At 33.4% G+C, this 15,706-nt stretch overlaps 3 protein-coding genes across 9 annotated transcripts; 1 reads left to right on the forward strand and 2 right to left on the reverse strand.

Annotated features, from left to right (window-relative positions):
* Nucleotides 1-30: 30 nt before the first annotated feature.
* Nucleotides 31-5,472, reverse strand: Pex1 (peroxisomal biogenesis factor 1). Its single transcript, XM_003707712.3, has 15 exons — nt 5,334-5,472; nt 4,781-4,996; nt 4,579-4,693; nt 3,561-4,509; nt 3,280-3,494; nt 3,062-3,218; nt 2,839-3,001; nt 2,566-2,728; nt 2,149-2,465; nt 2,015-2,079; nt 1,883-1,942; nt 1,629-1,815; nt 1,378-1,551; nt 265-377; nt 31-199 (listed from the first exon to the last, which is right to left on the reverse strand). Exons 1-15 carry the CDS (start codon nt 5,424-5,426, stop codon nt 127-129), a joined length of 3,060 nt encoding a protein of 1,019 aa, XP_003707760.2. The 5' UTR covers nt 5,427-5,472; the 3' UTR covers nt 31-126.
* CycB3 (cyclin B3) lies at nt 5,385-12,123 on the forward strand. 2 transcript variants are annotated; one of them, XM_076537017.1, is made up of 8 exons: nt 5,385-5,524; nt 6,373-6,595; nt 7,233-7,485; nt 7,562-7,897; nt 7,962-8,420; nt 8,508-8,663; nt 8,749-9,029; nt 11,894-12,123. In XM_076537017.1, the coding sequence occupies exons 3-8, from the start codon at nt 7,261-7,263 to the stop codon at nt 11,922-11,924; spliced, it is 1,488 nt and encodes a 495-aa protein (XP_076393132.1). In that variant the 5' UTR covers nt 5,385-5,524; nt 6,373-6,595; nt 7,233-7,260; the 3' UTR covers nt 11,925-12,123. The 2 variants fall into 2 exon arrangements, with proteins under 2 accessions (XP_076393132.1, XP_003707769.1); XM_003707721.3 differs by lacking the exon at nt 11,894-12,123 and adding an exon at nt 9,180-10,679.
* On the reverse strand, nt 10,781-15,679 carry Rubicon (run domain Beclin-1-interacting and cysteine-rich domain-containing protein rubicon). Of its 6 annotated transcripts, XM_003707737.3 has the most exons (9): nt 15,181-15,679; nt 14,908-15,109; nt 14,504-14,655; nt 14,251-14,434; nt 12,576-14,173; nt 12,324-12,506; nt 12,062-12,244; nt 11,834-11,987; nt 10,781-11,760 (listed from the first exon to the last, which is right to left on the reverse strand). In XM_003707737.3, exons 2-9 carry the CDS (start codon nt 15,085-15,087, stop codon nt 11,560-11,562), a joined length of 2,835 nt encoding a protein of 944 aa, XP_003707785.1. In that variant the 5' UTR covers nt 15,088-15,109; nt 15,181-15,679; the 3' UTR covers nt 10,781-11,559. The 6 variants fall into 6 exon arrangements, with proteins under 6 accessions (XP_003707785.1, XP_076393127.1, XP_012151138.1 ...); XM_076537012.1 differs by having other exon boundaries at nt 14,251-14,302; nt 14,908-15,679; XM_012295748.2 differs by lacking the exon at nt 15,181-15,679 and having other exon boundaries at nt 14,504-14,597; nt 14,908-15,041.
* Between the last annotated feature and the right edge of the window lie 27 nt (nt 15,680-15,706).

Below are 15,706 nucleotides of genomic sequence, written 5' to 3' on the forward strand. Positions count from 1 at the left end.
ATCGTGAAAATATTCGAATGAAAAGACAAGTTTTAATAATCCCTCTATATTTAGCTACGATTGATAGGTTTTGTCAAAAAATAGATGTATAAAAAATTCATCTCTTAAGAATCCCAAAAATAAATTTTACGCCAAAGTAGCCTTCTGGTTCTTCACCACGTCTTCTATAAAATTATCGTTCCTTGAAAATCTGGCATAACTGTAAAATTAAAAAATGATTAATATGAGATGCAAGAAGGTGCTAAATAAAATATATATACTCACATTCTTTTGTACTTTTCTTTCTCAGCGGCGGACAAAGATGGGTGAGTATTTCTAATGGAATCGATCAGATGCTGTTGAGTAACTTTGAAATCTTTCGCTGTAATTTTTCCATCCTGAAATCAAATTGAAACGGCGAAACCATTAATTACAACGTTAAGGGAGAAATACACCGTAAATCTACCTATAGACATTATCGCTTATCAGTGAGACGCGTTCCTCTCCAAACGCGTCGCGCTCAGGAAACTCGCTCGCTAATTAGACGTACAGTTTGGATATTCGTGTTCTTCCGGTTAGTAAGTGCCGGCGCAACTTTGTTTTCCCTGTAGGAAGTTAATTAATGGACCCCCCTACCTATCACATACGCGATATTCCCTTTTACACACTGAAACGATTATGACATGGTGGAACATAGATACCACTATTTTAAAACTTTGTCACATATATATTGCATACTTTAATGTATTAGAATTGCATAAACAATTCGATTATCGCCTAAGAACTACAGAATTAGATTTCCAAAGGAACCTCGCAAAGCTATATCGTCGGATGGTGAAACTCCTGGAAAGAGGACGCGACTCAGGGGTGAAACAGGGTGTCTGCCTTTCGATTTTACAGGACCGCTGCAGGCCCTAACCGTGTATCATTATAACGCATAAGATAATAACCCCCTCGACGTTCAGCGAGGCGTAGGCCAGGATGAAGTGGAGCGAGATGGGGGATGGCTGGTGCTCTCGGCATCGTGCGCTAATAAACCTGGTCTACGTTTCCTCAGTTATATCGCACCGTACCTAACCCACCTAGCTACCTCGACGCCACTCTATATACATAACCGGGATGTACACCTAACGATATTATCATCATTACGCACTATCTTACTTTGGAAACCTCCCTACAAATGATTCTCGTCCCGAGTCGCGCTAAAATGCTTTTCATTATTGCAGCCAGGAGATACGACAGGATTCGCGACAAAACGGCACGATCGTTAGGAACAGAGAAACCATTTCTGGTCCTATTTTGTTGCGGACTCGTTCTTGTACGAAGTATCTCGTACTTTGTCTTTGTTACGGATTCATCTTTGTGTTGAATATCTTTTCCCGTAACATTTATACTCACAGTTAGATTTTCGGCAACTTCTTCGAAAGCTGTTAATTTAGCCTGCGTAACCACGGCATTCAGATCTGCACCTGTAAATCCTGAAGTAATCCCAGCCAGTTCTTTTAAATCCAACTCCTCATGGTCTATTTTCTGTGCCTTACAGAGTACTGCTAGTATCTCTTCTCTATCTGCCTATACGATTAAAAAAAAAACGAATGTATGTGGTGCTAATATTAAGTTTGAGTATCAATTATTATTAAAGGGTATACTTCATCCGGAAGTGGACAATATAACGCTTTGTCGAGACGTCCAGGCCTCAGCAAAGCTGAATCTAACAAATCTGGTCTCGAAGAGGCAGCCACGACTGCTACACCTTCTCTGTCCTCCACGCCGTCCATTTGCGTTAACAATTGATTCACTACTCTATCTGTCACGCCGGTACTATCGTGACCTCGTCTAAAAAACGTATGATAATTAAGAAATGATTTCCTAACGAATTGCATCGTATTAGTTAATTATTCACCTGGGGGCGAGACTGTCGAACTCGTCAAAAAAGAGGACACACGGTTTTGCACGGAGAGCTCTGTAAGATACATAAATATATTATTATTCTTACAGTGGTATAACCATCTCATTCTTAAATATGCACCCTCACCTTTCAAACATATTCCTAACAGACTCCTCACTAGCGCCTATGTATTTTGATAATAATTCTGGACCCTGAAATGAAAATTATTTCCATGAAATTGCAATTTTAATCAGAAATAAAGTATCCTAAATATTACTTGCCTTAACGCTAATTAAATTCACGCCACACTCGTTGGCGATCGCTTTGGCAAGCATAGTCTTTCCCGTCCCAGGCATACCGTACAATAAAACACCATTTTGCAGCTTGATCGGCGCATTCTTGAACACCTCAGGATACTTCAGTGGCCACTGCAGAATCTCCACGAGGGACCTCTTCACCTCTGCCAGGCCTCCGATGTCCGACCACATGTGACCTGTCCCTTTGTACAATTGTATACCTTGCAGGGATATTGGTGTATAATTCTGCAACGCGTTTGACATGTCTTCTTCCGTGATAATGACAGGAGGCTTCGACATTCCTTTTACATTAAAAAAATCAAGTTCTTATTAACCATATTGTACAAGATTGTAATGCAATACAAAACCTTATTCTAAGCTCTTAAATGTAGATTTTATTACCGTGACGATTCCAAGCAACATACGTGGCTTTCTGTGCGAGATCCACGAGATCCTGAACCATCCATCCCTCGGTCTTGTTTCCATAGTAATCCCAATTCACGTCTTCTCCCGGCACGTACCACTTGTCCCGGAGCATTAATTGCAAAATATCGATTCTATCCGCCTGATTAGAAAGGACAAATTACGCTATGAATAATAATCCCGCTGCGTGTCTTGCTAATTTTCTAAGAAAAATTTTATAGAAACGTTCTTTGTTCCCTTTTGTCAGAATACCTTTTCTAGATTTGGAATAGTTAGAACGGTTCTAAAGAAATGGCAACCCCTTGCTGGCCTTAATTTCTGGCCTATTTTGCCGACGCCTGCACACGTAGCAATGACTGACACATAATGAGATTCTTGATACTGTGTCACCGTGTTAATCAAAATATCCGTGATTCTATGAAACAGAAACTCTATATATTCTTTTTGCAAAAATGTTGGGAAAAGAATAAACTACCTAGCCGCATTTGTAGCATCTGGAGTATTCTCTTCGTCATTCGTCGAAGCATTTGTAATGGATTCTATATCGTCCAAAAATAACACGGAGGGCTCATAATAAACACACTCATTTAGTGCATTTATCAAAATTTTTTGTAACATTTCGGCCTTCTTTCCTGAACAAAAAATAAATTATCGAGTGACAAATATACATTACTAATAAATTTAAGTATATACCTTTTAAAGATCTGCAATCTATTGCGTGGGTGTGTACGAAATAAGGTGGTTTCTGTAAGTAATCTGTAAGTATTTTGCAAACAGTCGTTTTGCCCGTACCAAGTGCCCCAGAAATTAAAATATTCTCTCGATCGTATTCAAATCCCAATTGGGTTCGCAGACCTAGACTGAGGTCCAATGTGAGTTCGCATTCCGACAAAACGTTCTTTAAATATCTGAAAGCAAGGAATGTCCTAAATTTCTGAATTTGAAAAATTGTGCCAATAAATACGACATATTACCGAGTAAAAACCTTTCCCAAACCGGAATGTTCTTGCTTCTCCAAAGCCACCCTCAACTGACTCTCCTCGTTAACAGACCTCGAATAAACCTTCGTCTTCTCCACATCAATCCCATCGACCATGCCATAAGTGCAACTGTCCGGGGAGATCTTTACAACGCAACAATTACCATCCACCACAAGAGCAGCGCAAGAATTGATCAACAATTTCTCAGGATTCGAGTGCATCGCAACATAACTTCGAAAACTGTCCAAGGACACGGAGTTCCTCAAAGAGAACAGTTCAATGGAAGAGGGTGCAACATTCCCGGAAGCTTCCAGCAGACATAAGCTAATCTTTGACCCTGTTTTGAGATTCAAACTGATCCTCAAACTATCTGATACGTAAACACTCTTGTGGAGGAAGTTAACATTAAAATGATTCAACGTGGATGACCCGTCGAATACATCTTCCACGATGAATAGCCTAACTATAAGCTCCGTGGATAATTCTGGAACGGATGAGTCCACCTTCACGAGGAAGTTAGTGCTCGTCGCATTCTGCTGCTGTTTGCTCTCTGCCATCTTTTTCACTCGACAAAGCGCGAAATTGCCCGAAAATTTTGGTGCATGGCGCCTCGGCACGAACACGTGGTAAGGGCAGCTGGCGATTATATTGAAAGGATTGTCTTCTATGCGATTTGGTAAGGAGTGGGCACGATACACCATCGGCTTCTTTCTATTACAAAAACTGTGCAACAGTTTTTCGTTTCTTTCTATTTCGCTTGCATTTAATTGGTTCTCTTCACTCTTAAATGGTAACATTTTTCTGAAATCTGCGATTAGCTTGCTTGGGACATTATTTTGCTTCTTTGGCTCGTTTGGGGGTTCTGATTTTGCCAATGCATCACCCACGTGAATTTCTGAAAACTGTTCGAGCTTTCCATACTTCAGATTTGGCTCCAAAGATTCTGTGGAAGATCAGAAGTTTTGAAGGTGTTGTAGTTTCACTATAATGAAAATGATCCAGAGTTACTTGCCTACAATTAATGTTACGGAAGTAAATTTCGAGACCCACGCAACGATCGGTTGATTTTTGGCAACAACGCGAATTTGACTAAGAAGCGTTGATTGCACCTTCTCAATTTGCAATTCCTATGAAAGAAGTTAATGATCTATGTATTAAGAAAACAAGAATAAAAAACGTGAAAATTTTTATTGTAACACTGTGTTACACCCTACCAGAATTTCCCTGTCATTCGTAGTTCGAGGTGCAACGCTGATTTTAGTTAAAAATGGCACATCTTTTACGGAACACACAAAAACTTCGTCACCTTCATTAATGTTCAAACTTCTAGCAAAGGATGGTCCGAGACATAAAGTTCCATTACTAATCGATCTTGCATTACAAGATAGGTAATACGTCTTACCCTTATGTAGTATTTCGATTACATTTTCCTGTAATTCGTAATAAATTGTTCTTAACAAACTGTTCAAATTATCCATTGTAAATAAAAACGATTGCTTCAGTTATTGTATCGACTGAAAAGGATCTGTCTAGTATTCGCTATCGATAAAGTAGAAATCTGCAAACCGATTCAAGTAATGATTTTTAACTTTCCCGCCAGGAGAAAGTGCTAATGTCGACATCTAGTTAAACGATATAACATTATTACGTAGAAAATTAGTTTGTCAAAATCTGATATGCTGATCAGATTTCTTACAGTTGCGTATGGAATATGTGTTTCAGAATATAGTTGTTCCTAGTTGATTATAGAAGTTATTCAATACAAACCTTAGTTTCCAATTTACGTAGCCAGGTATCGGGTAAATAGGCAAAGCAATTGTTCACTGTTATATATTTTACGAGAAAACGTTCACTTTGCATTCTTATTCACTCATAAATCCTACAAACCAATGGGATCGAAACTTAGAAGACGATCAGAATGACGCACATGTGTGAAGAGAACGTATGATTAATATTCGGTATGTGACAAATTTTCACGACATAAAATCAAAAATATTCGTTTAGTTAGGTTAACGAACACCAACAAATAGGAATATCTTTTCGTGATATTTTATTACTGTTACACGATAGATTATTTTCTACCTTGAATTTTAAGTTATTAACGTTTTAATCGAAAAGGAACGATACTAAATGTAGGTCAAAGGTTATTCGTTTGTTAGTAATATTTAGTTCGCGGTGCTCACGTGAATCTTGTTTACGATATATAAACGAAGTTCATCAAATTAATTATGCAAACAATTTCTCTGATTAAATCTGAACGTTTAATTATTTTAATGAATAAAGAAGTGGTCGTACAGTTATAAAACGAACATTTAGCTACGAATTAAATATATTAAATTACATTAACAGCGACCCTATTGCTTGCTCAAAGTATCATCACTTATGTCGAATATTAAATAATACAAAATGTAATTCTTGAGATTCATCGAAATTATCTGTCATTAACTGCATAAAATATATATGAAAAACCAATATATTCTGAATGTGGACCCAGAAATGTAGAGGGGGAGTGTAAGCTGGGATTATTGACAAGGGGAATGGAAGCAACAAAAGTGGGGGGCTCCGTTACTGGCTCCGCACATGTTCTGTACCGCCAGTTGTAAAGAATTAAAAAAATTACAAGTTTCCAGATTTAGATATTTGTAAATTTCAAATTCACAAATTGTCTAAAGCTTCAATTATAAATTCTATTAAGGAGTCAGCCAAGGAACAGCTGGGCACCTCCAACCGCTCTGAGATATACTCTATCTCTACATTCTTTGGTCCATGATTTTGAATACAATTCGATTGTTAATCGTATCGATAGGTGGCGGTCTCAGATGTTTCCATGCTTCCAATTGGTCGACACAAATTGAAGTGGACCAATCATAGAAGGCGTTAACAGTAACTGTGATATTTTGAACAACGTCAACTTCAGTTGCTCTGGTGAAACGAATGGGTATCACGGCGACGTCTTAGTGGCATAAGAATTTCATAAATGAAAAATACCATTGCACCAGAGCATATTGGATAATAATTAATACCGGCAGGTAAACAGTAATAATTTATTTAAAACTACGAAACAATTTTTTGTGTAAATATCGAGACCTCCTCCATATGTATTGGTGAATGTTTGGATTGTTTAACGATCGCTTGTCTCTGTGGTAGTTACGAACAGTTTGTAATTTCTACTTATTCCATTGCTTTTTTTGTATGCACCCTCATATTCAAAGGTGCTATTAGAACTTTTAACGCTGATAAAATTCATGCTCATTTTGTCTAACAGTATGCTCTTATAATACGTTCCCGCGTTTTTACCTCCGTGAATGTGTTGTCCTATGAATCAAGTCAACAGCCAAAATTCCTACTAAAAAATATGGACGAATCTCATGATTTCTGACAGAAAGTGACTTCGATTTTAAAACGAATCAATCAAATGTTGATTAAACTTTTATAAAATAGAGTTAAACAAAAAAAAAATCGGAGTATCTTGTTCGAATATTAGTTCTAAAATATCGTCCTCCTCATGGTCACTTATGCATGTATACGTACATACTGGTGTTAAAATCGTATATTTAATATAAAATTAATTTGAAAAATTGTATGTTTTTTGTAAACAATAATTTTCATTCCACTATAATTGTAAAGAATTGTTGGTTATATTATATGTTATTTTTACATACATAGGGAGAGAACAGATCTTTTAATTTGGTTAATGAAAATGGCACCATCAAAAATTTTAAATGCACAAAATAAACAAAGCAATATTAATATAACAAATGCAAGAAAAAGAGTAACAAGAAGTCAAAATTCTAAAACAAATAATGTTTTAATTAAACCACCTGTTCTTGGAAAAGATCCCTGTGTTAAAAGAAAAGCGGAAGCATCTCCACCAAAAGAAAAAACTACAAAAAGATCTGCATTAGGGAACATCACTAATGTATGTTGCATAAATACTTTTATTTTTTTTTTTTTTTTTTTTGTAAATTTATATCTAATGCTGTATAATATAACAGGCTATTGGCAAGACATTGGGAACTCATCAACAGGAACCAAAGAAAGTAGTTAAAAAAGCTACTGCTACTCAAGCAAAATCTTTCACTCAGACAAGTTCTATCAGAACGCTTGAAAAAGCTATAACTAAACCTGAAATAATACCTCCAAAACCAAAGCCAGTGCTTCATCCGAAACCAGTGAAGAAAGATGAGGAGAAAACTGAAGTAGCTAGTACAATTGTAAATGTTAGACATAGTTTAGATTTAGAAAAATCAGAAGACAATTCTTTATATGTAAGTGCATTAGAGGACGTGGGAGATGACACTTCTAAGAAATCAAGGAGAAGCAATATTCAGGTAAATGACCTTCAACTGTGGAATATTTTTTATCATATTTGTATATTTATATAAATTTTTTCAGCAACCTGAAATAACAGAAATCTCTGAAAAAGAAAATGAAAGTGAAACAAGTACATCTGAAGTATCTTCAAAAACTGAAGAAAAAACTATAGCAGCATGTTTAGATGCTGTGCCTGAAAGAGTATTACCTGAAGGAGTTCAATGGGATTTTGATGCAGAGAATTGGTTAGACCCATTTCAGGTTTCTCACTATGCCATGGATATCTTTAATTACTTAAAAGATAGAGAACGTTTATTTCCCATTGGAGATTATATGGATAGACAAATATGTCTCTCACGATGGATGAGAGCATTATTAATTGACTGGATGGTAGAAGTTCAAGAATCATTTGAACTGAACCATGAAACTTTGTATTTGGCTGTGAAATTAGTTGATTTGTATCTAACAAAAATAACGGTTGGTAAAGAAACATTACAATTGTTAGGTGCTGCAAGTCTTTTCATAGCAAGTAAATATGATGTTAGTATCAATATTTAATACACAAGTGAATTATTAATTTTTAAACAAAGATATGTTTTTTACTAAATTTTATTACAATTATCATAGGAAAGAATACCTCCAATGGTCGAAGACTTTTTGTATATATGTGACGGTGCTTACACACAAAGAGAATTAATTAGAATGGAAATGAGTGTTTTGAAAGTAATCGATTTTGATCTTGGTATACCTCTTTCGTATAGGTTTTTAAGACGATACGCTAGGGTGGGTTACTTCAATCACTGAATTTCGCTCAATTATTACAAGTTTTATTGTTTTGATCGCAATAATTATGTTCTTTTTTAAATAGTGTGCAAAGGTATCGATGCCAACTTTAACTTTAGCCCGATATATTTTGGAATATTCCCTGATGGATTATTCAACAATAATGTTTAGTGATAGTAAAATCGCTGCAGCTGCGCTCCTAGTTGCGTTACAAATGAAAGATCTAGGAGGATGGACTGCGACTTTAGAATATTATAGTGGGTATAAAGTTGAAGACATAAAAGACATTGCCAACCTCTTGAACCAAGGGTTACATCGGAAACATAAGGAAGCATTAACAACGGTCCGCAACAAATATAGTCACAAGTAAGTCCGATATTTTTTTCAATTCATTTAAAATTTAGTTTAAGAATAGATTTTCACGTCTTTTTCTTCCGGCATTTGCATTTGTCTATCATTCGGCGAAAAGTGCTTAAAATAACTTGCAAATTTTTTAAATATTTTTTTATATTTTAGGATATTCTTTGAAGTAGCGAAGCTGCCATTAAAAGATACCTTAGATATATAAGTAGTTTAAAAAGTAAAAATGTAGGTAATAAAAGCCAAGATTGACAATAATATGCAGGAATGCCTCCATTATTGTTAGGTAGCCTGTAACGAAATTTATCAAATATTAAGATGATCGCCGAGCAATGACATGCAAATCAAAATGGCCCTATTTAATTTGCGTAATAATAAAATTACAGCCAAAAGGTTTCAAAATTACTTATTACTCGGAAATTTCAAAAATTCGAATGACTGAAATTTAATTTAATTTTTATACGCATCCGAAATGATCGATACATGCTATCATTTTTTTTCCTGTTTTTTTTTTTTCGGGACTTTTTTTTTATTTATACACTATTAGTAGTCTCTCTATTATTCTACAATCTCAGTATTTGTAAGTTATTTTAATTTTTGTTGAGAAATTTATTTTAGCGCCACGCTTTTACACTCCATAAAAATTCAATAAAAGAAATTAATATTTCCGGAAACCATTTTTATGCATGGAAAGGTTGAAGTAAATCTTTTATTCTTTTGTTTTTCATTTTTTTATACATATATTATTATACAATACCTTATCGTAGATTGAATTGGTACGTATATACGTGTATGGCTAAAATTATGCGGCATCTGTGTTTTAATAAGCCGTATAAGGAGTGTGGCGTATTGTTATGCATTGTTGTTACACTTCATAGACTGATAATAAATTGTATGCTTCTAAGGTAGTTATCATAAAATTACCGGAATTATAGTAAATCTTTAATCATTGCGAAGTATAAAATTAAGAATAAAATTTTCTTCGTTTATAAGCGAAAAAATTTAAAAATTAATTTATATCGTCAAATTGCATGAAAATGATATAACTTAAGTGAATATGTAATTTATAGAGAAAGTATAATTTCTCGTTATTTGCCATTCTAAATGAAATTACTTAGTATTAATGACATACATAATGCGGGTCAAACAAACAGATCTATTTTTCTCTAACTTTATCTTGTCATAATTATTAGTTATCTTTACTAATAAATGTGACATCTCTTTTTTAACAAAATACCACCTGTGATATAAATGTATTTAAAACTTTGGTATAATCAAATGCATCAAAATTATCTCACGTACACAATCATTATGCAATTTGTATGCTAAAAAATATTTAGGACTACTTGTTCAAAAAAGTATAGATCCGACTGAGAAAGTAGTTGTACATACTGACCACAATCACCAATGTGTACATATATCTAAAAATTATTAGGACAAACTTAGAACGATTTCTTTATATTTAGTGATTTACCATATGAATAAGGATATTATATAATTTTAAGGATTACTGAAATTAGGTGGTGTATATAATATCATTATAATATATTTTTTTACTGACGGTGAATGTACTATCACTTATTATTTTGTAAGATGTGTGTATGTGAACTATTGTAAACAAAGTGTAATTTAATAAAATCAAATAATGATTTTTAATTTTTTCGAAGTAATGTCTCTTCGTACATCTTTTCAGTATAATTTCAGTAGAATATAAAAGTGACAACTGTCCATAGACATTTACAAAAAATAAAAAGATATTAAAGCTTTCAGAACGTTTTATTATAAACTTCGATCGTATTAACAGTTTTTTTATAAATAATGCATACTTTCAATCATGATAATAACCAGGTACATCATTTATGACTATTTTCTCTAACATAAAGATATTGTTTTTGTAAATCGATCTACTTAAAATGTTATTGCCATTTACATTTCATACTCATAACATGCAATAATTTAAGTATTAATTTTATTACATTATTTACATTAAAGTCTATTAAATTAAGGTTTACTAAATGTTGGAAAAGTAAAAATAATTTCATTTCAGTTTCTTAATAGATAATATCATTTACATTATTTTCAATACAAAAATAATTTTTAATTATTTGCAAATAAATTAGAACACAGTTTATCCCTATTTTCGTTTGTAAAACAGTACATAATACTAAATAATTACGTAACAGAAAGAAAAAATAAATAAGAAATACTTTAAATATAACATTACAATTATTTTAAATATCACATGGTTTCAGTCTTTGCTACGTCTGTCATTCGCACATAGTTATGTTAAATAAATTTTTATTTTTATAAAATACTATACTTAAAAATTTCAAGTAATTGAAAATATCGCAGTGCAGCAGCACAGAAATATAATTATACAGACCTTAATTTTATATTAAACATAATAAATAAAAGATAGAATTTGAAATACAATTTTAGAAAATCTGGTTTTTAGAACTAATAACTTACATTTCATTTAAATTATTAACTTAATTTTCGCATATAAAAATATAACATAGGATATGTTTACCGTGTGTCAAAATTGTTCTTCTCTAGATATCCGCCTAGCATGTAAACGAATACAACGCGGACAATCGGCTTTATGAAAGTTCTGCTTACATTCGTTATGAAAGCATGCACCACACATTTCGCACCTATTAACTTTCAACAATTCCCAAGGAAATATAATATCTTTAGAACAACATAGTTCACATACAAATCCTCTAGCTTGGCATAACTGAAATTAATATAAATGCACTTTTATTCAAGAAGCATATCAAATAAATTCATATATAAGTTTAGAACATTACCTCACAGCCTACAGTATGAACATTACAAATTTGAACTAATTCTTGTAATCTCGTTGGCAGAATACCGTATTTAACATGCATCAGATCTTGAATGGAATACACGTGAGGTTCATTTAATATATAACTGGATTCCTTTTTCAACACTTCTTGAATGCTAAAACAAAGAAAAATAAATCTCAAGAGATTGTAGTTGAAATATTTACGAAAACATTGATTACATTTTTATACCTTGTTGCAAATCTACATGTAAGTAAGAAGTCTTTAAAGAAATATAATTGTGTACGCAGCAATCTTGTTCTGTCCAATTGTTTTATGCGCCTATATAATGATGGATTTAAATCGTTTATTTGAAACAATGGATCTAATGTCATTTGATCCAACAGTCTGTATGAAAAGTTTGATACAGGATATCTAAATGAAAAAATATCAAATAAGTATGATAATTTATAGAGATTTATAAATTACACATACTTCTATCAAACTGTTGTACCTATTAAAATCCCATTTAGATAAAATCTTTCCTGGTATCAGTGCCACTTGATTAGTATGACATCCAGTACAGAAATATCTGCCTAAATATTCACAGTAACGAAATTTGTTTGCATACTTTACGGCAACTTTCATTCCACATCCTGCGCACCTATAATTCTGTTTAGCTATAAGAGTTCGCCGCCTAAAGATACGAACATCAAATTTGATTATGTATTTAAATGATGCTTTTTTTTTTAATTTGTAAACTTACACTGGCGGAGGATGTGGTGTGAAAATGATTTGAGGTCTCGGTGGGGCCCATTCTGTGGTTCCACGCAATGGAATAGATTGTAAATTTTCTGCTTCATCTGGACTAATTGGCCAACTTTTGGGTAACGGTAATAACCTTTGTGGTGCATCTTTTTCTGAGACAAGCCATTGTAATTCGCTAGCTCTTGGTAGTTGCTTTTCACTAAACCTACTGAGAAGCGATAGAGCTACACCTTCCGCAGACATACTAGTGTCGGTCAACGTTGATTCTGTTCCATGCATAGGGGATGTTTGATACAAATCTGCGTCTGAGTACAATGATGCCATAGATACTGAAATGCCAGCGTTTTTAAGTTTTGCTGCATTTCGTTCGTCATCCACTTCTAGATCTTCTATATCGTCAGTAGAAATATTTTCTGATGGAGTATCCGAGGAAGTTGACAATGGACTAACACTTTGATCAGTGGTCGTTGTATCAGTTTTTCCATCGCTCAATAAGTCACGACTCCACGTCCTTCCTTTACATCTCTCTTCTTGTCGTTGACGGCGTCTCAATCGTATCCTTTGTTTTAAGCTATTTATTTCTTCGTCGCTTTCCTCGGCAGTTTCTTCCATAAGACGCCATTGTTTGTTGCATTTCACTTGCTCAATGGCAGCTATCATAGCTTCAGAAACACTAAAATGTGCATTTTCTCTATCCAATTCGGCATTCGCTCTGGAAAATTGTGCAGAAGCTAAAAAGCTCGTTAAACTTTGACCCTCTGCTGGACGTGGAAAGTATCCTATTGCCATAGGCTGTACGCTACTCCCTCCATCTTCCATGAAACTTTTTTTTGGTGTTCTTATATCTTTTTGACCCTCGATTTCCAAGCTCCATGGACCAGTAAATTCGGGTGCCGATCCAGGTAAAAAAGCAGATAGTCGTCTTGGCTTATCAAATATATTTATTTCCGTCGAATCTGTACTAGATCTGTTCGTTTCAATTTTATTCGATTTGGTACGTGGAATACAATATTCTTTTATCGTGTTTCTTGATTTGTCTTCGCTATTTAATACATCCGAATCTTCGCTAGATTTTTTCGCTGCATAATTATCTTTTACTTTAGTTTTATTTTTCGTTTTTCTTAACGGAGTTCTTGGCTTTACAAGTAATGGATTATCCATAACCATGGATGTTGAATGTTTTAATTCAGCATAATTTACATCAATGATTTTTGATAATTCAACAGATGCAATTTGAGAATCATTATTTCTATATGAGTTTGTATTTGTACTAACTAGTGCAGATGCAGAAGAACCTGTTTGTGGAGCTGTAGAATTTTTAGTCAATTCTGATAAACTATTCCAAGTTTTTAAAGGTATATCATTTACTTCTTTGGTGTCTAACACTTTAGTTTGATTTTCTTCAAATTTATCCTCATTTTGTTGGCTCACTTTCTTATCTGATGCTATTTTCAATGATTCTAATTGACTTTTTTCAATATGCATAGTTTTATCTCTTGCCACAGTAAAATTTGTAATTGGAAAATTGATTGGATATGAAGAAGATCGGCGATGTCTGTTTGGACTTGTTTTTGGAGAAATCCAAGATGGTAGAAACTAAAAATGAAAATATTCAAATGATTAAAATACAGTATATAGACAAACTGATGGCTTAAGTAGTATATATAATTTACCAAAGATGGATCAATTTCTGTAAGTAATGTGGGCTGATTTCTTTCAACTGCTCTTAAACATAAAAGAGTAGCTTCAGATAAATTTTCTTGGCATAAAAATGCCCATGGTTCAAAACATGAAAGTAAATGTTCCTTATCAGACAAAAGCCAAGAAAGCTTATGTGATAAAGAATGACTTTCTAAACTACAACATAAGATTCATTAAAATATGTTATATAAATTTAAATATTACATAATTTACTTCTACAATTACCTTTTGTACAACCATAACATATCTTTTTGTGATGTTATTTGGGTTGGCAAATTTGAAAAATAATCTTGAGACTCTGAGATAACAGGTGATAACGCTAAAGAAGGTTGTAGCCAATTTAAACCTTGTATAAAAATCCAACAATCTGGTTCTCCCTTATAATAAATTTTATTATTTTCCTCTTTTTCTTACTTTTAATATTATCAAAGTACTGTTATTCCTCGTTATGTTTGTCATAATTATCATATGAAAACAATATTAAATAAAAATACTAAAATTGTTTTACTTTGTTTCAATTTGACACACAGATAAAAAGAAGACAAGTTATTAAATATAATAATGAAATTTACTTTATAATTTAAAATAAGTTAGAAACAATGAAAACAAGAGGATAAAGACTATCTTACATTTTGATTAAATATTCGACAGCCATGTTTGAATATACGCTCCATCACATTGTGAAGACGATTTAAACCGCCGTAAACATTCCATACGTTCAAAACGCCGTCAACCAATAAACCTTCTACAGTAGTACGAAGACTCTGTAGAAGTTGCCATTGCTCTCTAATATGGGCGTCGTCGCACATGCTCACAATCGGGAATCACTTGCTACATCAATTAACAAATTACTTATCGTTACGTAGTAAAATATTCTTTGACAAAGTTAACAATAGTTTTACATTAGGCAAACATTATGTATCGATATCAACAACGTTAACTTATACTATCGTAGATGTTCATCGAACTTCCTGTTACTGCATTGAGATATTGAGATTGCTGATTTTGACGTTACATCATTGTAAGGGATTTTATTACCCGTACGTCATCGTTTAACGTACGTGGAATCACATAACTATTTCCTTACATAGCTTTAGTGGAAGAAAACATATGTAAGATACATCAGATAGTATGTACCGCATTAACGTCAAGTAACACGCATGACATTTGCTAATAGGTTAGAAATTGGCGTATACGCTAGGTATTTCCCCGACACAAAAGAATGTACTTCCTTTGCGCATCTTGGCTAAATTCACAAGCCATTTCAGCATTAGTGTAGTACTAATCTACATTCCGATTCTTGCTTCGTGATTATATACACGGTGAACAAAAATTCATGAATACTGGAAAGAAATGATTATCATACATAACAAATTCTGTAATTTTAAATAATATATCTGAAGTAAGTTATTTTCAAATAAATTATTG

Source organism: Megachile rotundata, chromosome 11 (assembly GCF_050947335.1).
Source record: "Megachile rotundata isolate GNS110a chromosome 11, iyMegRotu1, whole genome shotgun sequence".
In the NCBI taxonomy this organism is placed as follows: Eukaryota; Metazoa; Arthropoda; class Insecta; order Hymenoptera; family Megachilidae; genus Megachile; species Megachile rotundata.